Here is a 23,307-nt window from a genome sequence, read left to right on the forward strand (position 1 = left end):
ACTTCCTTTCTAGCTTATGACCCATCTCCAGTGCATTGCAATTAATGAAAAGTTGTTCTTGTTGACCCATGCTATACTTAAGCATCTTAGAGAGGGGCATTTGTTTCAGAACTCGGGAGCGTTTCTGATTAAGTCTTGGTATTTGTTTTTTTTAACAGAAAATGTGTGAAGTTCTGTTACTCTGAACACAACAGTCAAGCAGCAAGCAGTTTCTTTGCTCGTACTTTCAAGTTCTTTTCTGCTGAGCCAAAATGATTTTCCTGCTTTGTTTTTGGCTTTCCAGTGCTTTTTAGCCCAGCTTCTCCTCTGCTATCCCTACTTATCTCACAGACAGACAGAAATGTCTACCAGAGACATTTCAGTGAGACTCCTTTTTTTCAAGGTTCTTTTTTAGGGGTGATGTGAATCTCCTTTTCATTTGGAGTCTCCATTGCTTCTTAGTGATTTCCAAAAAGGGGCTTAATTGTTTCATACATTTCTCAGTTGTTGACAATGGTTATTTGTCATGAAAATGAGTGATTTAGATCGTTTAAAGAATCACTGTCAAAGGTATTAGCAAAAGTGGTTTTAATGTGATGTTGTAAAAGTGTGACTTAACCAAATTCAATGGCAAGGTTCACCCTATTAATTACTGCATGGAAGAAACACACAAAGGAAAATTGAGTTACACTCGAGTTAGAATGATTCACAGAGAGACCGGAGACACAAAGGGTAAGGAAGACCCTCCCATTGAGTCACGAGGTTCAGAATGGACCCCCTTGCTTTCTAAACTCCTTCTCAGAGAGGAGTCTAGGTGCATCTAGGTCCAAACTTAGTCTCAGACTTGGTCAATGGTTTATGTCTAAGGGATTGTAAATGCAATGTTTCATTAGCATCAATTCAGCATGCAATCAAAGTTACCAGGACAAAATCAAAGTTACCGTACTACAAGGTTATGCGCAATATCAGTCACTTACCAAAGATCTGTCGTTGGCAAAAGGTCTCTCTGCTTCAAGGAGCAACCTTGAGAGGCGTCCCAGCTCAAGGGGAGATCACCGCCATGCAGCCACGCTGCCTAGCAGGGAGAGCTCAAAGAAGGCTCACCTAGGCTGTCATATTTATGGGATAAAGTGGTTGGCTCGTAGCCAAATTACATGCGACGGAAAAGGTATGCATGAGACTCCTTGTACCCACAACATTCTTTGTTCCTTGATAAATGAGTCTTGGAAAAGCCACCCGCTATTCCTGTGTTAATCGCATGACCAGAGATCCAAGCTCATGCATCGATGCTCACCACGTCACTCTGCTCCTTTGTGGGTTTTCAGAGAACAGATTGAAACTAGGGGAGTTCACGCCTGGCTCTGGCTCAGGCCTTCAGAGCCTGTACCAAACCACCGCCAGTTTGGTCAGGGGTTGAGCGCACCCGTCACACTATTACATCTCAGTTAATGAGAGACAGAGCAATCCCAATCTGTCAAGAAGTATTTGATTTTAATATCTATATCTGACCTTCTTCCTACATTACCTTGAATTTTGTATCAAACCTACTTTAAAGCAAATACAGGTCTGAGCATCAGTTCTTTGTTGTTTTTTTTTTCTCTCCACTGATAACTGAAGGAGGACAGTCACGTATCCAAAAAGGATAATATATTGTAATATTCAGGAATGGTACCATAACTTTTTTCTAGCCGTTTCTGTTTCAGTTCTAACATCATGGCTAGCCAACATAATATCAGCACTTCTAAAGCGTATTTTTTCTACAGATTTTATTAATGTTACATTTACTTCCAAAGACCCCTCAGAAGTCCTTAAATATTTTATTATATCCACTGTATTAATAGCATAAATAAAGCATACCAGTGAAGTGACTTAAACCGCAGAAAGGCTTTCTGAGCTGGGATGAGATTGCAGGTGGTCTTCAGGCCTGGATCTCTACTGAGTCATTGGATAATAGACCTCCCTAGGTTTCAGGAGTCATCCCCTGGAAAAAATGAGAGTAATTACACGGCCTTCTGCTAATATTTTAGATCTAGATACCCATAGATGATTACAAAATTATAGAATAATTTAGCCTGGAAGGGACCTTAATATTTTGAATTCAAATTACCTTCTTAACAGTATTTCTCTTAGATGAATATGTAAAACTAGAGAATAAATATGAAAGATGTTTTTATCTCCCAGCCCTGTCCCTAAACTGGAAGTAAACTGAAACCATGTGACCTCGGTCTGATTCAAGTGCTTTTAACTGAAATACACTGGAGATTTTTGGCTAGGATTTAAAAAAAGTACCAATTATTTTTGTGCACCTAACCTGAGGCAGTCTAGGAAGATTTGACTTTTCAAACGGGTACATTCTCAGCACTTTCTGAAAAATCTCTTGAAGGGTCTTAAGATGGAGGAATCAAAATCACAAGACTCCAATGAAAATTTTGGTTTGTGAAGTTATTTCTGTATCTTGTCTTTATTATTTTGTCTAGATATACATCTAGGCCTCCTCTGTACTAAACTGTCTGTTAAATTGACTGACTTGGTAACTTTACAAAACAGAGGCAGGGATTGTTGTTCCTGGTAGCGGCTGGTTAATTGTCGTGTTTGACGAATTCCTATGGTATTTTTCAGTACTTCTGAAAGACAGGATCTTCTAACACAGTGAGAGCGCATCACTAAAAGACACTTCTGCTAACTGCATTTGATTTTGTAACTTCAGCTAGTATGCTGTGATAATAAATAGCCATTTTTATGTAAGTGAGTGAAAGATTCAGCTCCACTGAAAGGAGCTATTCCATTTCTTTCCTGCTTTCCTGTGCATTCATTAAATACAATTCTTTATTTCACAGTTTCAATGTGTGGAACTAATGTATTTTTCCTTAACATGTTTACTAATAGATTTAATATTCTGTATTTATTCAGAGCATTTCCTTCAAGGATGAAATACTTCACAATGAATTATTTTATATGCTTGTGATGTGAACCTGGTTAATAACAATACAACCACCCTGGAGACAACTAGAGAAAGTAAAGCCTAGACACTGCAGTTACCTCAGATAATACTGCCAAGCACCATTGTTCAAAATAATGAATCAGATCTCAGCAAGTTCCACAACTGAAATAAAAGCATAACGTTTTTAAATACTATTGCTTACCTTCTGTTCAGGTTTTCAAACTTTTTTATATGTACAAGGACTCACTTTTTTTTATATGTGAGTTGAGATATAGTCACGGGACTCCAGGAGGTCAAGCTTAAAAATGTTACAATACCTGGGACAAGTCGCAACACACTTCTGGTTTAATGCGGGGACATCATCACAGAGGCAGCACAGCCAAGAAATTCTGCACCTTAAGTCCATCTTTTCCTAGTGCCAGTGAATGAGAAGAGTCATAATGTGTACGTAAATAATTTGATTGAGATCACATCAGTGTTAGAACCAGGGCACACTGCCACTTGTTCTTGACACTCAACAGTGCTGTAAGATGGCTGCTAAGCATCAGTAGAAGTTTTCCATAGACAATTGTTCACCAGAACAGGTTGATTTAACTGCATCTGAAAATTCATGGAAGTGCACCTATTTTGACAAAAAACTTCCTTGAGAAATATTTTAAGCAGGATGGGAAAGTCTGGTTAGAATGACAGAGAGAAAGAAAGAGAGCGAGCAATTAGCACTGCAAGAGCCCATGGCCCAGAACAGCTGGCTGAGATGTAGAAAAGCCATTTGAATACAAGTCATTCGCATATTGGCTAATTGCAAGCTGATTTTACCAGTCTTTTCTATTGAAGCAGATCCACATTGTATAATTGAACTGGGGGGAGTGAACAAGAGAAAGACTGATGCTATCATCTGATATTTAAATGCTCTCCTTTGATGTGGGAAACTCAGGTTCAAAACCTTGCCTTAATAAATATTTAAAGATTTATGCAAAGCGGAGCAGCTCCAACAGAGAGGAATAAGAGAGAGGCACCGAGCAGAAGCCTAGAATAGCTCCTATCTCGGTGGATAAAGCCCATCACTGAAAAACAGGGAAAATGGTGGAGCAGGAAGTCAAAGCAAAAAGTGCCCTACCCACAGGGCAGAAACACTATTTTCTGTTCCCTCCCTCAGTCCCTAAGAGAAATGTGAACAGTCTCGGGTTTGTCCTGATACAGAAGGAGGGAGGCTTCTGAAATCCTGGAAGTCCTCCAGAGAGAGGAAAACATTTTTCCCCCATGGTCTCATTAGAAAAAGGTTTCTTATTTACAAATGCTATCAAGGACAGGTGTATTAGGCAGGATCTTAGAGATATGCAGGGTAGCCAGGCTGTTGACTAAGGAAAGGAATTAGAAGATAGCATGAGGAGCCAACAATTCTTAATAAAAATTATTCCCTTTAAAAGGAGCAACAGCTCCTTCTTGGAGACCTCTTCATTAACATATCTGAAAAAAGTACTTAGCCAGCTTGATTATTGTTACCTCCTTTTAACAGATGAGTAAAAAAAATGCACAGAAGTTAACTCCTGGCCTCAAATTATTCTAGGAGTTCTAGACACTGCATCTTGTGCTTAGGTCATTTCAGAATATGAAGCATTTTGTACATACATTTTCTGACTGAATGCAGCAGTAAGATGGTGAGAATTTAATTATGTGTAACAAGTTGACATCTTTCTGCGAATTTCATAGTTTATTTCAGCTCATACTTGCATAGTGCAATACTGAAGTGAAATTATGACTTCAAAATGAGCAATCCACTTCCAGTCCGAGATCTGTTTTCAGTGATTTGAATCTCCGTTAAGGACCATGCTAGCTCTTTATACACTATTGGAATTAAGGCTAACACTGCTCTGTGGGCATCAGAAAGCAAAGTGTATGAAAAATATTGAAGAAATTTCTATCTTATATGATGTTAGCTTGTCTGGAATACAGATTTCTCTGAGCCTTGAGTACTCTCAGGCCCATTCATATAAAAGGTTATTTACCTATTTCTCTTTATATTTCCTGAAAGATTCTACCCTGGGTTTCATCTTTCTACTTGTGAGTCCCCACTGACTACTCAGCCTCACCTTAGTATCTTGACTGTTAACTGACTGACTGCTAAGCAGCAATATTTTTCCTACATCCAAAGGAGGTCTCCCTGGGACAGTTTATATAGCTCTGGAATAATTGATCAAACTGGAAGGTGGGGACTAGCTTACAGGGAGATCGACAGCTATTACTGACTTACAAAACTCCTCCCGATGATACTGCAGAAACCTGAAAGACAATGAAGCTAATTGCTGACATGCTGGTGCACACCTAGTAGAAGTGAATGCTTTTGTGTGCTGTACACCCTGCATGCTGGTCTCCTTGCTCGCAAGAGGTACCTCTTTTGAGTGCTCCACAGAAATCTCCTGGGAATCAGTGTTTCTGTACACAGCAGAGTCATCACAAATCGGAAGTATTTCCGTGTATGCATGTGAAAGGTGGAGAAAAGTCTGTGCTGACTGCAGAGCTTCCGCGGTGAGTGTGCTACGTTGGGTGATTTAGATTTAGACACAGGTCTAATGTATTCTTCACATACATCATAACACAAAATAAGGTAAGTGGTGTTAGAGTTCCCTCTTTTTCCAAGTAGCTCTGCGAAGCCAGCATCCTGTTCCTGCCAACTGCACCACAAACTTGTTACTGTACATAGGATAGGGTCAGCTTTTGGGAGAATGGTAATTGTGTACAAGATGGGTTCCTGGTACACTGCTTGCTCCTTTTGTAAAACATGAATATAATATTTCTAAAATTTCATCAGTACTTTGTAAGCAATGTTGTCACTTTAGTAACATTCCTGAAAATGTCACAGCTTGATTTTTTCATCATCATATCTGCTTTTCATTTCATGACAATGCATAGCAGAATTAACTGCACTGTGGCATCTGCTTTACTCCTGACCAGCTGTTTTAAAGATGGAGATCTCACACTATTATGCTTGCAGATTTTTTTTTCTCAGGTGTTCCTTCTGAGGGCCCCATCCAAAGGCCATTGAAGGTCAATGGGACATTCTCAGCTGGTGTAAATGATGCAGCTCCATTTACTTCAGCTAATGTTGACAGTTTGCATCAGATGATACCTCCTAATCTTTGCCTCAGAGAGAATTGTTTTTCCTATATGTGACTAGTATTAGATTGCGTACTTTATATTCATAGAGTACTTCACTAAGTAGGTTAGACTCCCCTGTGCTGCCTACTTGTCTCAGGAATAATGTTGTTTCATTTCATAATGACATAATGGTGCCACCTGCAGTCCAGAGCCTTATACAAGTGGTTTCAGGTAATGTGATTCACAATAATAAAAGCATTGAACACAGTAACAGGAAGGACAACAATAATCAGTCATTTGTAGAAGTCACTGCATTTTAAGAAGAGCTACCTTATTTCTGTTACCGTAATAAGAGCTTAAATTTCTTACTATTTTCCTTGAAAATGAAGCCAATGAAACCAAAATCTTTGCACTGGTGACTTGTCAGGGGCATCCAGTAAAGCTCAGTAACATTATTCTCTGTAGCTCTTTATGATACCAAGTGTGCTGGAACCTGCTAAAACACTTCATTGCAAATGTCAGTCCCTGTGCACACATCACAAATAAGGAAAGCTTGTACCCTGTAAACTGTGTTTGAACCTGAGAGATATTTTTCTTTGTATTCGCAGGGTAAAATCAGAATGACTAACTGATTAATGTTGTTCTTTTGCATCTTTCTTATCTGTCCGGTGGGGTTTTCTCTTCTATTTTTTTTTATAGGGAGACCTGTCTCCTAGTGCCAAAGGATGCCCAACTACAGAGTATTCTGCTATAAATTCTTTATTAGTATTACTTTTGATATGTGGATTTTGACATGTTTTTCAGTGCTTTTTCTTCCATCTCCTTTTCACGGTTGTTAAAGATAGAGTACATTTGTGCTTTACATAAATGTATGAAAATATATCTCTAGAAAGTGGTGACCTGTACAGAGGTAATGGGGAAACATACCACATGGTCTGGGAAACTGGGAGAAGGAACATGATGAAATAGAGAAGATACTAAAAAATCCTGTTAGTTCCAGTTGCAGTTGTTTAATAGGATAAACTTGGTATTTATGACTTGTATTTTTTTTCAATTACTTTTCTTTCTGGGTAGACTTTAGAGAATATCTGCTGACCAGTTAGAATAATCACTTTATTCTGCCTGAATATTCTTCTCTGTGTAGGGTCTCTTTTTTACTGAAATGTGATCATTGTTTAATAGCTAGCCTATTGGTACAGGCACATGTTTTACTTAAGTGTCCTTACTTCCTTTAATCATAGTGAGATAAATCACTCACATTAGGAGGAATTAGGGGTTATAATTACATTGAATTAAATGTTTGATTCTCCTTCTTCTTCCATTGGTAATTATTTTAATGATAGCTTCGTAATTCACCTAGCAGAGTAATGAAAGAATGTCCACACCTACATCATTTTCCTGAATGCAAAGGAAATTGCACATTAATCTGACAAAATGTTGACATTAGGGAATGAATTATCAGCTCAGTTTTAACCCGGCCTCTTTTTATTCACCTCCAGTTATTTGTGGCATAATTTTGGTCATTTATGCAATCCAAGTACCTGATTGCATATTCAGAGAAGGTACTTAGATATCTGAGCACTGTTGCTTCCTGTCTTTTATTTGGAGGACAAACGTAGAGCTCAGCTATTGAAAGTCTGGTTTTAGAGAACTAGCTACACTTTTTACTGAAGTTCTCATTTTTCCAAAACACTGCATTTCTTTGCATTCTCAAAACACCTGAGCCCTCTGCTAAACCCAGCGGTAACAGGCATTGATGCTTTTTTCCAAAACTGTTTGCTAGTTTTATATGCTATAAAATACTCCAGCATGATAATCACACTATTTTTCTCCCATTCTACTTTGCAGTATTCTTTAGTCTGGGCTGTGTTAGTGGGTAATTTTAACTTGAGACCAGGCATACTGAAATGTATGGGGTTTATTTTTACAGAAAGTTCACAGGCAATCAGCCATTTTCTTTCATTTCATCTCATCGTTCCTGTATACCCTGGGAACTGATTTGAAGTGCAGAGAAGGAAACAGAAAATGGGCAGATATGTACAAATGTTTTCATTTTATTCTTCTATGCTGTTATGCCATGGAAGTGTAAGTATTTTAAGTTGCTCTTCACAACTTAGTCATCTTCAATAACAAAAAGGGGCTAGACCTAGATTTTCGTCAGCTGATGAGAGATGATGGTGGAACAGTAAGCAGTGAAGGACTTAGCTCTTAGTTGCTTTCAGCACAGTAATTGCAAAGTCTTGCACGTGAACAAGGCTTCATCCGCTGCTGTTATGCAGCCGTCTCTGGGGGTAAACTGTGGCAACCCCACGAGAGCATGCAGAAACGCTCTGCGACGGTTCAGGGCAGGAAGCAGCAAATAGCGCTGTTCCAGTCTGAACTGCAGGGGTTGTTGAGACGGTAGAAATTTAATTGCTTGTGCTGGAATCAGGCCAGTAAACAGGGTCAGCTCTCTTGTCCTTTGAAGAAGTATTTTGGCACATCTCAGATGCAGCAGCAGCACTTGGAGTTGCAGCAGAAATTTTTTGCAGCAAGCTTCGATCCCACCCTGAATCTGGAGGGTCGTCCCTGTACTGAAAAACCCACCCTGTAACCCTCTTAACCTAAGGGTTCACTCAGGTAACGTCAGTGCCAGCCACAGTCCAGCTCAGTGTCTGTCTTCACTAATATCTTTTGCCAGAATCTTGGCTCTTTGGGGTGGGGTGAAGGTATATCTCTACCACCTCATTCATGTGCCACTGATGATAGCCACGTGTCAGTTTCTTCATTTGGCGTTAATCTTTATTTGCTTATTTTGAAGGAGGGAAGGAGGTTGGATACAGGATTATTCTCAAAACTGCTAAGTATTTGTTAGAAATGTGATAGTTCAATGGAAACAGAGAAATCCCAAAGATAAACTTGATACTAAACAACATTACCTTTTATTGCCACTGGAAAACATGCCAAGCAACAGAATTTGAATGGGTAGTTCCTTCCTGAAAATCTTACTGTTGGGCTTCTCACCACTGATTCAGGGCAATTTGGGCTCTTAATTTTGCTGCGTTGTGAATATGTCAGAATTTTGTTCAGTTGTTTAGTACCAAACTTTGAACCTTCACTTAGTCACAACAAATTGCTCACAAGTGAGAAACAGGATAAGCACAGAAACTCTTCAAAATAAATATGTCATTTCACAAAAATCATCATCTGTTCGTAGATGGTTCAGAAGAGGGAGGGAGACAAAATCAATCAAATAAATTACTGTTTGCACATGCTTTGCTTTGCGTATTTGGCAAAAAAAGTCACTATAGTGATGCAAGGCAACTACTTTCTAGAGCGTTCTGTGTGCAGCAAACTATTTATCATCTCTTAGAAATATTGTTACACTCACAGAAAGCTGTCAGAGTCCTTCTTTTCTTTCCAGTGTATGTAGCTGAGTTTCCTTATGAGTCAATGTTTACACAACTTCATGTTTCCTTGCTCAAGAAGCAGGGAAGGATTCATATAAAACAAGATTAATATACTATTTTAATTGTTGATTTGGACTGTATATATATTATATATGTGATACTATATATGATACTATATATACTATATTTTATAAATTTATTCTATATTCTTTACATTAATATAGAATTATAATATGCTACATTATAATATACATGTATATTCCACAGTGTCTCATCTTCATAAGGGAAGAATCTGGCCTCACTAGATGCTATAGCAAAGCACTCAATTACCTCATTAGGCTTAGGCTTTCATCTGGTTTCTAGATCATTTCACCCATGTGGAAACCTCAGTGGTTCTATTTTCCGCAGTGTATTTTCAGCCGCAGTTTTTCTCCCTTCCTTCCATGCTCCTATCTTTACAAAATGTTCTTTCGGAAGAGACTGCTGTGTTCAACCCATCTATATATGCCCATACCTTCAGGTTTGCCAGTCATCTAGGGTAACTGTGGTGCTGGGCACCTTGGGTTTCCAGTCTGTTCCTTCGTGATTTTCAAGAGATGTTGGAAACAAGCCTGACTGGCAAACGCAAGAGCTCCCTGTTCATGCGCCAGTATTCCCAGTGAGCTCACCCTCAAGTTTCCACCCCCCCCATACAGCACGTTTGCTTATACAAAGTGTCACATCCGTTGTTATGGAAAGAGATAAACCCAGAAAATATAGAGCAGTTACTGAGAACTCATAATTATGGAGAACATCTATTAAACACTTGAATGGATACAAAGGGAATACAAATAGGAAAGGAAGTCTGTATAGATTTAGGCAGACAGTTAATGTAATCTGTTAAAGTCTTACTTTCTACCCAGTACAAGAACAAAAACCAGAAACTAGGTTACTGTATGTGTACAAAAAAACAAAGATCTGAGCAGTTACATAAAAAATATGGTATATGTCAACAGTGTTACTGTTTCACAGTTTTAGCTTGTTCGTAAGCTTCCAAGAAACAGGAAAATATCTGCTATTTAGCTGATATGTAATCTTTTTTGAAAGATCCAGACACTATGTCATGATCTTAATTTAACTCTTACTGGAAATCTTCGACGATACATTGCCGCAGGAGCTTGTGGCATAGCAGGGTTTTAGATTCTTCATGGAGATGCTTTCAGCGTCCATACAGGAGATGAATTCAACACTAAATACAACATAGGAGATAAAATAAGACTGGCCAGAAAACTAACCTAAAAGCAGTGCTGAAAAAGGCTGGAGGTTTTGTTTTTAAGTACGTAATCTGTGCACTAATCAAGAGGAGATACATGGAGGGTTCACCCTGAAGCAACGGTGTGTCTGTGTGAAGGCACTAACTGAAGCTCAGAAGAACAAAAAAAACCCCAGAAATGAGACCATTTACATCCAGTGATGACTGCTATAAAAAGTGCAAAACATTCAGTAGAAGTTTCACAAGGATGGATTTAAAAAATCCAATATGTGAATATGAGATAAGGAACTGTGACCTTTATTCTCAGACCTTTACCCTTAAATTAAGCTTAGGGTTAACCTTTAACCTTGACCTCTTATGTTACTTTAGCCATTTCAGTTATAGTGGCCTATGTGCTGTGTCTCTACTTAATCTAGAAATCTAAATATTTCATCTTTTCATTTTCCATAGGAAACATGGTTTAGAATACTGTTTTAATAAACATTTAGAATTGCTTCACATTTCTTAATTGATTTATTGTCCACTTTATACTAAAACCTTTCCATGTTTGAAACCTCTGCCAGTCTTAGTTTTATAAATTACCCATAATTGGGAAGATCCACCTCCACTGATGTTTATGCTGTCCACTGAATAGAGTGACCAGTTCAGGGCCATTAAACCCAATGCTGTTTGCCAGGTCATTCTTTTGGAATGATATCCAAGAGATGTGTAATTAACTCCCCCACTGATTGACAACAGAAAGAACAGTGTAATCAGTCACTTTGTATAAACACTCATTATTATTACAAGTGGTGTTTGGGAACAGATTCATGCTGTTTTGGTGGGGAAGACCATTTTGTACTCTTTCTGCCAAGTATCATCATCTTCCTTTCCTGCTCGAGATACAAGGCAATGGTTGATTTTTATCTGCTGACTTTCGAGTGCAAGATAAAGCTAACTTGAGCTTTTTTTAGGAACTGAGAGTAGACAGTGGGAACAGGATAGAGTCTTGTTCTGTCTGAGAGCTTTTTGGTACGCACCCATGAATTCTGATAAATTTCACTGCTGTGCCTGCAGCTTCTCCAATAGGTACACGGGAGAGGCCTGCCAATGAGCAATGCCTTTTTTTGGCACGCAGGGAATTGTTAGTTAGTAAGATAGCAGAAATCTCAGACACATGTTAGTAACGAGAGGAGGCACTACTGGGTCAGTACACTAGTTTATCACCTCTCTCAAAAGTTTTGGAAAACAGATTCTTTTGCATAGGGACAGAACAGACTGTAAACTAGAAGGAGGGATACTCATGGAGAAAAGTACCTGAGACGTATTGATAATCTCACAACAGGAACCTTAGGGTAGTGTTTGCAGAAGTTTTTGCTGTTACTATGTTTTGCTATTGGGTTTGTGTTTATCATATCATATGTGAAAAAAGTTGCACATTATGTTATGAACTATTAGGCCGAAGACATAGGCTCAAAACCTAGAATCTCATTGATTGACATGGAAAGTCACCATTTTATATTTGTTTTAAAAATGCTCCAGCCTGCTCTCTCATTTGTTGGACAACTAAGTCTTTATGAACACAAGCAGGATGCTGAAAAATTGTCCCATTTCTGTGTTGCGTATTAAGTTGCTAGGGGTGTTTTGGATGAGGAAATACAAAAAAAGAAATGTTGTAATTAACATGGAGTTCTTTGCCCTTAACATAAATAAAGCGTAGTTTCTAATAAATTTATAAGCATGCATTACAACTACACAGACCTCTATTTTAGGCCAGTGCACAAATGAAAGTGTGCATTCACGTCCATGCTGAACCTGATAAGTAACTGCACAGTTTCTTGTATATATACTGAGGATTTTGTTGCATAAACCTAACTGTGACTGCAAAGTAGAAGCTTATTTGTGTTGTCACCATCAAAACCTACAGTCATTGAAAATCCAGTTATAAGTTGACCCTCAAATGATGTAACTTATTATAGCATATTTCTCTGTTTCAGAGGAGTATCTCTGGTGTTCATTTGTCAGCACTGAACAGGGTGAAAGATCTATGTTTGAGGCTCCTAGGCACCCTTGTAATACAAATAAGGGTAATCAACAAGCTATGGATTTAAGTAATTGGTTTTTAAATGACCCTGATGGTTCTTACATGCTGTGAGCTGTCAAGAAGAGGCAACATCCAACTGTGAGGCTTCCTGTCAGTGCTGAGCCACTGCCGATGTGCTCAAATCTCCAGTGGTGGTGTAGAGAGACTGGCTTGGTGATGATGGTTCTGTAAAGGGTCCTTGTTTTCATTTGGCAAGAAGTGAAATAGGCTCAGGCTGGTGTCATATCACAGCCGTCAATAAAATACGACTCACTCACTCTGATCTTGAATCAGAGGACCTGCCACTTTTGGTAGAAAAATAAGAATTCTCTTTCCCTTCACTGTTCTCTCCCAAGCAGATAATTTTAAAACCAAACTTCCCATGTGTTTAGATCCACAGGAAGATTATTTTTCTTTGTGTTTTGACTGTGTCTTGGGTGCTATACTTACTGCATCATGTCGAAGGGAATGCTGAATCACTTACCATTAACCAAGAGGAAGCTATCAACGAGTGTCTGTCTCAAGTCTCCTTCAGTAGGCAAAGGATGTGAATCCAATACAACCCTGTCAACTTTTAACATATCAGTTACCACCACATAATCAATTACCACCATCTATGTACAGGAGGCACAAAGGTATGGATGAAATCCTGGCATTTGTTGAAGTTAATAGGAAAAGTCTCATTGCCTGCAATGGAGCCAGGATTTCACCTAATGCTTATGAAAGCAAACTCAGCTGTGCTGGTGGACTGATGAGTATTAGTCCATTCAAATTCAGCAGAACAGAAGATGTTGTTTTCAAAAAGAATGAGGATCTGTAGTCAAGAAGAAATCTTTGAAAGTTGCTTCTAGGTTGGCTTCACAGAGGCTGCATATAGCCTAATAGTGTAGGGTATGAGCTCTTTTTCCCCCATTAGTCTAGGGGTTTTTAAGTAATTTAGTTTGAAGAATTGAGTTAATCTTTCTGAGAGGAAGAAGTTCAAATATTTTATCTACAGTGCACTGAAGAAGGCCTTACTTCAGCCAGTGAGAGGCTTGCAAGAAGCATTGGTTCATTTCAGCTGGTTCACTATTCTCACTGGAACCCAACTTCAGAGGAAATCTGAAATGACCTATAAAAAGTTTATTTTAATTTTTTGGAGAAGCACAATTAGTGAAAATAGACAACTGTGATGACCAGCTTGGTGAAGAATTTCATATACAGCAGTAAAGACCAAATTTCTGTACAGTTATTCTCCAGCAGGTAACCCAGGGTTGTGATGTGTATAATGTAGAATTTGGCCTTGGAACATCATGACTACAGAAACAGGATAACTTGAAGTGTTTCACCTTTTGTACTGAAAGTTTTGCATAGCTTTTCTCATACCCAAGTGGGGAGAATGGGTAGTTAGTGGATAAAGGCCTTCCTATAAAAAGACCTGCTTTGAAGTATTCCAAGTGGGGTACATATACTTCAGGGAGGTACAGTAGGAGGTTTACTTCATTATCAAGTAATAATAACCCTGATGAGAGACAGACTGTTCCAGAAAAATCACTTTGATGATCAAGTAAATTTTCTTCTGAGATTTTTTTTCACCTTCTCTGTTTTGCTTTTCTGAGTCTTTTTTTTTTTTAATGTTGTCACTGATCCTAGAGAATGAACCAAAGAAGAGTTTCTCTTTGTAGCCTTTTGCCACCTCATACCACCTGCAGCTCAGAGTGATTCTAGAAGTAGAGCAGGTCACTTGATATTTGCCTCAAGACTTTATTTCTTTGAGAGATAGTAAGTGTCATATAAATTCTACCTAAACATTATTGTGGTGTTATTTTAGTTGAGAGTTGAATGGTAAGAACTTTATAACTGACTGGGCTGTAATTTATTACATTCAAGTCCAAAAATGAGCATTGTCCTTCTTGCCTAGCCACAAGATACCTTGTTTCAAAGAAATGCAAAGAAAAGCCATCTGAGACAGTTTCTGTTCAGAATTTAAACCACTCTTGTTCAGTGCTGTTCCCCCAACACCTAGCTAGGGACTACAGGCAATTAATGGACAAAGATAATTCTCTTCCTTCAAAGGTATCCCTTCCACTCCTTATTGAGTGTCAGGGGGTAGATACTGAAGTAACAACACACAGAGAAATCTCCTTTCTAATGCAATATGTGAACTAGGATCTCACCTGCATCAGAGCCAGATCAGAGCAGGGAGCCTCCTACTCAAGAGACTACTCTGGCTGCTCGAGGCTGCTTCCTTTCTGGCTGTTTTGCTCTTCTGCTAGCATAGAGCAGCTGTACAGTGGATCAAGGATTTGGTCTTCTCTCCCACCCAAGCCGGTACCTTTTGGTCGCAAGTTAGTGAAGTGTTTTAAGTTAAGTAAGCTCTTATGTTGTCAGGAGGGCTGTCCAACACTACCTCTCAACTAGGTGGCAAGGTAGTACCAGCACAAGCCATACTAACATTTCATAATTGGACTTTGAGCATACACAGAGCTGGAGAAACTCAGCCTGGCAAGACTGTGAATTTTCTAGGTTTTGCTGGCTTTGTGGCATGCTATAATCTGCAGTGTCTGGCCAGCTGAGGAAAACTTAAATGGATTATTTTCAAGAAGCACATTTCCATGGTCTGGCTGTCAGCTGCCTCCAGGTAGGATTTAGTCATGAGACTCACTGCCAGTCTTTCAAAAACTAACCTTCGTAGCATGTTTTGGGCTGGTTCATAAATTGCAAGGTTAAGTTACAAGTCTCTCCATTACCCCTGCCCAAAGGTGCTGTATATAATAGTTCTCTCACCATGACAACATAATGGGCACAAATCACTTGAAGCATTTCCCCAAAGGTATATAGGGAAAATAATCTCAGTACCTACAGACACCCTCACACAAACACATACTTACAGTAGTCAGTCTTTTCTCTTGCTTAGTTCTTCTTGCGGTTAAAGCTAGATAGGATGGTGAGCATGGGAAGAATTATTTTTTGACAACTGTACAAGAATTTTGCTTAGTGAAAACATAGTCTGACTCATATTGAGACTTGGAACACCACTTTCTTGTCTCAAGTCAGATCACAGAAATTAAACTTTAAAAAAATAATGCTTGAGTTTGGATCATATGATCTGGATCTGAGGTAGGAATTCATTTTTGCTGTTGAATTATGAAACAGGAAAACTGCCTCACTCCGTGGGAGACACTGGATAGAGAAATTGGTTTATTTCTTATCTAGGCATCATCACATCACAGAACATCAGTTCTGGCTGGGGCTGGAGGATGGTCCAGATTATATTTTTGTGAAATATAATTAAAATCAGAAATTGTGCAAGTGAGTTTTTTTGCTCACACAGAGGTAGCAAGATTAATCTAGCTGTCATCTTCTGGGAAGCATCAGGAAATTCAGCTCGAGAAGCCTGTGCTATTGTAGCTCCAGTGCCAATGCAATTTTTCTTGCATGCTGCTCAGAAGTTCTCTTTGTAGTAAGAGTATTGTCAAAATCTACGCTTGGTGAAAAAGCTGCACAGAAATAAAACCAGGGAAAATTTCCATCTGCATCCACCTGAGATAGCTTTTTCTTTTTAAAATGGACCTTTCTCCCTCCTTTCTCCAGTGAAAAGTTCAGTTTCAGCCTGAAAGGAAATCTTTCATCTTGTGGCATTTACAAGAAAAGCTGAAGGAATGAAGATGTGGATACCCAGAAGTGATCCTCTGATGTCCTCTTAACTGAGTCTACTGGTTAGCTCTATCAGGCATAGCGCCTTTTCTTGAGAGGGCCTGAAGCAGCGTTCCCTCTCCCTGCAGTCAGCAGGTATTTTGGGGAGGGAGGAAGGACCATGCAGGGGTGAAAGATGTTCTCCATCATCCCAGTCAGTGCTACTCCATCACCGTGCAGCATTAGACAGAAGTTTTTATTCCCTGCATTTGAGCTTGTAACCAATAGGTAGGAGACTGAATTCTTTCACCAGTTATTTGAACACTGATTTACCAGTGTTTAAAATTAAGCGTATGGAAAACCTCCTTAAATTAACGAGACTTTTAATAGAATCATAGAATAGTTTGGGTTGGAAGAGACCTCTAAAGGTCATCTAGTCCAGCCCCCCTGCTGTGGGCAGGGACATCTTCCACTAGATCAGGTTGCTCAGAGCCCCGTCCAACCTGACCTTGAATGTTTCCAGGGATGGGGCATCCACCACCTCTCGGGGCAACCTGTGCCAGTGTTTCACCACCCTCAGCACAAAAAATTTCTTCCTTCTATCTAGTCTAAATCTACCCCCCCTTTAGTTTAAAGCCATTCCCCCTTGTCCTGTCGCAACAGGCCCTGCTAAAAAGTTTGCCGCCATCTTTTTTATAAGCCCCCTTTAAGTACTGATAGGCGGCAATAAGGTCTCCCCGAAGCCTTCTCTTCTCTAGGCTGAACAACCCCAAGTCTCTCAGCCTTTCTTCATAGGAGAGGTGTTCCATCCCCCTGATCATTTTCGTGGCCCTCTTCTGGACCCGCTCCAACAGGTCCGTGTCTTTCTTCTGCTGAGGGCTCCAGAGCTGGACGCAGTACTCCAGGTGGGGTCTCACCAGAGCAGAGTAGAGGGGCAGAATCGCCTCCCTCGACCTGCTGGCCACGCTTCTTTTGATGCAGCCCAGGATACGGTTGGCCCTCTGGGCTGCGAGCGCACATTGCTGGCTCATGTCCAGCTTTTCACCCACCAGTACCCCCAAGTCCTTCTCAGCAGGGCTGCTCTCAATCCCTTCATCCCCCAGCCTGTATTGATACTGGGGGTTGCCCTGACCCAGGTGCAGGACCTTGCACTTGGCCTTGTTGAACCTCATGAGGTTCACACGGGCCCACTTCTCGAGCTTGTCCAGGTCCCCCTGGATGGCATCCTGTCCCTCTGGTGTGTCGACCGCAGAGTCGAGTGTAGGTATACTGTTAATCACCTGCTTAATGAACCTGTAAGAGTACATTAAGACCCAAAGAAGACATTAAGGTTTGCCTAAAGATGAAGGATGATTTATGGAGGATTTGATTTGAAAAGCACATAGGGCCTTCTTAAACAAAAACCAACTTTAAAGTATTTCGTAGGGAAATAGTCCTTTGATTATCACCTCTGGTCTTTACCTGATTCTGGATTATTTGCAAAGGTCCTTCCATGCTTATTTTATCTGTCTGAGTGGGTTTTTATAAAAACTTCTGGACCCCAGTATTTATGTGTTTCAGAAATACTTTTCACATACAGCTGAAATGCAGAATCATTACTGTGTACAACATGTTTTTCAGAGAGTAACAATTAATTTCTATGGCCAGATGTGAAACTCTGAAAAAAAAAAAGAAATCATAGTGGATGTACTTGCAGGACCCCCCTTTCTCCCTTAGCTCTAATTGTGCAAATGGCACTGAGATAATACTGTAATTGTTTGTCTTTCCCATGAAACCAATATGAAGATTAAAGTACCATCTGGCTTTCTGAAAGCTAAAGTTAGAAAACCTCTAACATGAAAGAAACAAGCAGTTGGATGCCTGTTGGGTGGACATTTTAATTGTAATTTAACTTTGCTCATCTCCAGTTAAAATTCTAACCACAAATCAGCACTCAGAGCTTTTCCCTCTTCATAAAAGTTAGCATCCTAACAGAAATTTTTCAAAGTACCTTTTCCTGGAGGTCTCTGATAACCTTGGGTCTGTTCTTGTATTTATGCTCCAATAGAGTTCAAAGACAGAACCTGAAAAGTAAATCTGGTTGGAAAATTTCACAATAAGGGTTCGTTTTTTTCTTTGTGAAATAGCCATTTTTTCAAAAACATTTTTTGAAAAGTTGGCAGCATTACTGAAACTATACTTTTTGCACATTTATATCAATTTTGCTATGACATTTTGACAAATCTTTTTACTTAGTGTTACTTTTAGAATCTTAAATAATTTTCACAATCATTACAGAAAAACTATCATTTTAAGTCATGCTTCATCTGTGAAATCCATTTTTTCATGAAATATTTAGAAAGTAATTTCAATAAAAATTGACTAATTTATATTGACAAGAAATTTCACAGAAAAAGAAAATGAAGCTGTTTCAAGCTCTATGAAACAAAAACGATTTCAGGGTTTTTTAGTAAATTAAATTATTTTTTCTTGGATTTTTTTTGTTACCAGCTCATCTAAAAATTGCAGTTGATAATAAGCATAGAGTGATTTTTAGTGAAGATTTCATCATAAAAAGAAATCCAGGGCTGTTAGTGATGAAAATACTGTGTCTAGTTTTGTTCCAGGCAACATCACCACTATCAGAACCAGAAACACACTCTTATTTGATTACTGTTGTATAAAATTTAGCCTATAAACAAACACACACAGGAACCCCACCCCTTTCCCTCTACTCTCCACACACACACACACACACACGCGCAATGTCAAAGCTGCTAAAAAGGATCTCCAAGTCTTAGAGCAAAATATTTTCACTTTTTGATCTGGAGATTTTCCTTTCGTCTGGGATCCCTGCATAAAAAAAGTAAGCAAAATTGCAGGTGGTAGGATGGAAAAGTAACAGAGGGCTCAAGAACCAGGTCTCTGCCTGACCAGTGAACTGTTTCAACTGATTAACGTCTGTAGCAATAAGAGGTATGCTTGTACTCTTTCCCTGTGGGCAGTCCTTTGTACCTCTACTGCACATCTTCTGTATGGATCAAAGAAATTCCCCTTGCATTGAACCAAATCTCTTCCTGGGGCTAAGTGGAACAGTGCTGAAAGTTCAAAAGAAAGCTAGAGTCATTATAAAAAAAAAGGAACCTAAATGATAACATGGGTGGTGGTGTGCTGCCTGGAGGAGTCCTGAGTATGAATTTAGTGAAATCACCACCTGTGTTGCTTCTACAAAGGCAAATAAGGTGCCTGGGCACTTAACAGCATAATAAAGTCAGGTAACTGACTTCAAGTCAGCGGACCTCACATGGACAAACATTTGTGTGGAAGAGGCTATTTATTAACTTATGGCTGTGGTAGGAGGATGGGAGGTGATGGACACCCATGAAGGCTGACTTTGTGAGAAACCCCGCCTATACTGAGTTAAGTTGTTTTAGATAGTCTTTCTCCTGAAACTTCTTTTGTCCGTTTGCTCTCACTTAAAGAATTCAGTCATTTTGCCTATATCTCAAGCTTTCTATAGAGTCTTTCCCCCTATCCTCAAAGTGAATTTACAAACCACTGGTTTGGTGTTCCAGTGAAAAGGAATTGGCCGCCGTGCTCACATACCAGCTTTGACTGGATTATTCAGGCTGGTTAGAAAGCATAGCTGGTGGACATGGAAGTCTGTTTCAATAAAATGCTTTTCTGGAAATATTTAACACTCAAGATCCAGTTGAGGTCCAGTGATTTCAGTTCCCTTCTGGGTGAACTCAAAGTGCCCCTTTGGACCAAGCAAATGGCTTGAGGACTCTCTGAGGACCAAACCTCGCTCTTCCTCTTGTGTTGTCTGACCACCAGTGCTGGGTTAAAAGCACTGAGCCTTGTTGAGACAAAGTGGCCTGATAAAACCTACTGTTGTTAAGCCTGGTACCCCACTATTGCTGCTCCACCACCCCCAGTTATGTTTCATTCCTGCCTTTCTCAGCAGGGAGCAACTCTACTACTTCCACCAGTCCAATCCTCACTCCACACCCATGCACAGACCTAGAAGACCCTGGCCCTCAGGAGGGAGTCAAAGCCATCTTATAGCCAAATGTCAGTGCACTCCTTATGTGACAGTACAGATGGCTTTGAGGCATGTCTGCTTTAAAAAAAATAAGAAAAAGAGATATTTTGTAGCAGGACATTTTCAGTAAAGGCCTCCTGATTCTGTCAATGTATGCGAGCTTTACCTAGGGAGACCATGAGGCTGAATTTGGGATTTTGTTCTTTAAAGTTCTGAACCCCTTTGTTGTCTTTGGGCCAGTTTTAAAATTAATATTTAGCAAAGCATGTAGTTATTGCTATGTGCTTTTGTCTTGGCTAGCTGAATTGTATTTAGCAATGTCTGTAAAATAAAATTCTCACAGCTCAAACTCACTGAGATATTCATGTTTATGCATGAATTTAGGAATGACTATGAGTGAGGTTTGGTTTGAATAGTCACTGTTGAGCAACACTGGAAAACAGCCAAGGTACGGGCACCAAACACCGACGTGTATAAATTTAAAGCCATTTCAGAAAATGTTCTCAGTGACTATTGTCTCACCTTCACTGATTGTAAAAATGAGAATGGTAATGTTTGCCCACGGCAACTAGTGTTTTGAATATTAATTTATATTTGTAAAGCATTTCAATGAGGTAAGTTACTCTTAATTCAGGACACCATTTGACCATGAACATGCAAATACATATAATCCTGTATTTTTACACCTAGCAATAAGATGGAGTCAAGGAATCCTTTCTTTCTAAAATACATGAACTTGCTTTCATCAGCCAGCTCCATAACACACAACTGGCAGTAGCAACCTGTGTTGAGATTCCACTTGTCATTTCATTTTGATCTGGACAAGAATATGTTTTTAATATGTCTTGTGATTTCCTTCTAGATAAAACACTCCACCCAATGCATATCATAATTTCTCCTGTAGTATTTTTCAATAAAAGCTGTTTTCTATCTGAAGAAAAATGTGCTTTTTTGTTCTTTTCCCCTTTGCCTCCCCAGTGCATAGTTTGGGACTGGGATTCCAACGGAAAGCATGACTTCATTGGAGAATTTAGCTCGACTTTCAAGGAAATGCGAGGAGCTATGGAAGGAAGACAGGTAAGTGGAAACCACCCAAGCAATCTCAATATGTAAGCTTTGTAGAGCAATGTTCCTCAGACAATCCTGTAATAAAGCAAGTGACATTGCCTCATCATCTCTCAGAAGTTAGTTGCTGTGTTGCTCTCTCCCATAGGTTTTACTGTTATCTGGACATGATAATCTGAAAATGCAAAAAGCAACCTTTCCTGGCCCTTCCCATACTTACATGCCTGAAATACTTAGGGTCTTTTTCTAGTTCACATTCTACAGGCATTTCTTTCTTCTAAGATTTATTTCCTTTGAGCCCAAGCACATGGTTTCTATGAGGTGCTGTGCTGTTATGGCAAAGCAGATGCCCAGTCTGGGTACTCAAAGCATTTCCCTACTGGCCTGAAGGCCTTTATTGGGTGAGGGTCATTCTCCATCTTTCTCCATTTTTCATGTGCTGCGTTCATTGCTGCCAGCTCTAACTTGAACCCATCATGATGAAACTAATCAGTTTCCTAAACATCTCATGAATTACAGTCCTAGGGAAAATGAAATTGTTAGCTTATTAATAATTTAACTTCTTTATGTCAGCCTGCTCTTTTCAAATTGAAGTTGATGGTAATTATTGAATATTATAAATGATTTGGCATATCTAATTCCAGAAATTGTCATTTCCTATACTTACTTACTTATAAGTTACAAAACTTGTTAGTTTTGATAAATTCTCTGAGGAGGAGTTAAAAATGTTGACTTTCTAATGTGCTGATAATTTGTATTCACTGCTTCATGGTGATCTCAAAACCAAACACAAATGCCTAATCAGCTTTATTTGGGCTTTATATTAAGGTTGTTTATAATGTGTTAATAGAAAGCTAACAAAGTGTCAAAAAGTGTTTAATAAATGGTAAGCAGTCAGGCTATTCCATAGGTCAAGAAGTTTTTATGATTTTTCTAGATATTTTCTATTGATGTTGTTAGAACAACCTAGAGTTTAGCAAATGTTGCTCATGGGTGTAAAATACTGTTGATACATATCAGTCATATATTAACCCATTATAAATAATTTCTGAAGAGAACCTGAGTGTAAATGAAACCCTGTTTTGTTCTCTCAAATTAAGTCAGAGGATCAAAACTTAAACCAAACTGAATTTGAGTGGAAATAAAACCTACCTAAAGAGGTAAACAGATTCCAGAGTGAATAACATTAACACGGCCAGTGATGTGACAGCACTCCAATTTTGTATACAAATACCTGTGGCTGGGAAAGGGACTGTGTGAGAGTGGTAAAGGGTGTGTATTTCCAGTGTAAATGTCTTCAAAGAGCATCACAAAGTCCTTCCCAAACAGACAGCTTGTTGGCCAAGACAAGAGACTTGCAGTCCAGAGTGCAAGGAATGGCTGTGAAGGATAAACTATATATTCTTTATTATGATGGAGAAACAGTGTGCTCTTTTCGTCCTCAGTGTAAAGGGTGGTTACTCTTTCAGAGGCATAAGAAGTTAGTACAGCCATTTGTCAATTCTTGTTCTAGGTTGACACTGCAGTATCAGAGTGCTGTCCAGGAATGTTTTAATGTTGCATGATGCTTTAAGTGCCTGAACCTTTGTCTTGCTAAGGACCTGCCATTTGCCATTCGGCAGGCTGCCTTTCACCTGTAACATTGCAATCTGCTTTTCACTGCAAAAGTGCAACTTTTCTCTTCCACACGCCTAAGGCGTGGCATTATTTCTTCCTTGTTGCTCTCATTCTGTTGTTACTGTGCAGTTATTCTGTGGGCTTGCACCTGCAAAACCCGATGCTGTTGTTATAACCAGTTCTCATGGGACACAATTGCCACCAATGTGAGAATCAGTCCTCCTCCCCCCTCCTCTTTTCTAATCCTTGTTTTGTAGTCTGTTCTAC

At 39.3% G+C, this 23,307-nt stretch overlaps 1 protein-coding gene across 1 annotated transcript in view; it reads left to right on the forward strand.

Annotated features, from left to right (window-relative positions):
- Positions 1-23,307, forward strand: part of CPNE4 (copine 4) — a 204,419-nt gene that overhangs the window by 123,847 nt on the left and 57,265 nt on the right. Inside the window, exon 7 of the mRNA XM_009280456.2 lies at positions 21,337-21,435. Coding sequence (XP_009278731.1) covers positions 21,337-21,435 — 99 coding nt within the window. The remainder of the gene's footprint in view (positions 1-21,336; positions 21,436-23,307) is intronic.

This window comes from Aptenodytes forsteri, unplaced genomic scaffold (assembly GCF_000699145.1).
Source record: "Aptenodytes forsteri isolate BGI_AS27 unplaced genomic scaffold, ASM69914v1 Scaffold523, whole genome shotgun sequence".
Lineage (NCBI taxonomy): Eukaryota > Metazoa > Chordata > Aves > Sphenisciformes > Spheniscidae > Aptenodytes > Aptenodytes forsteri.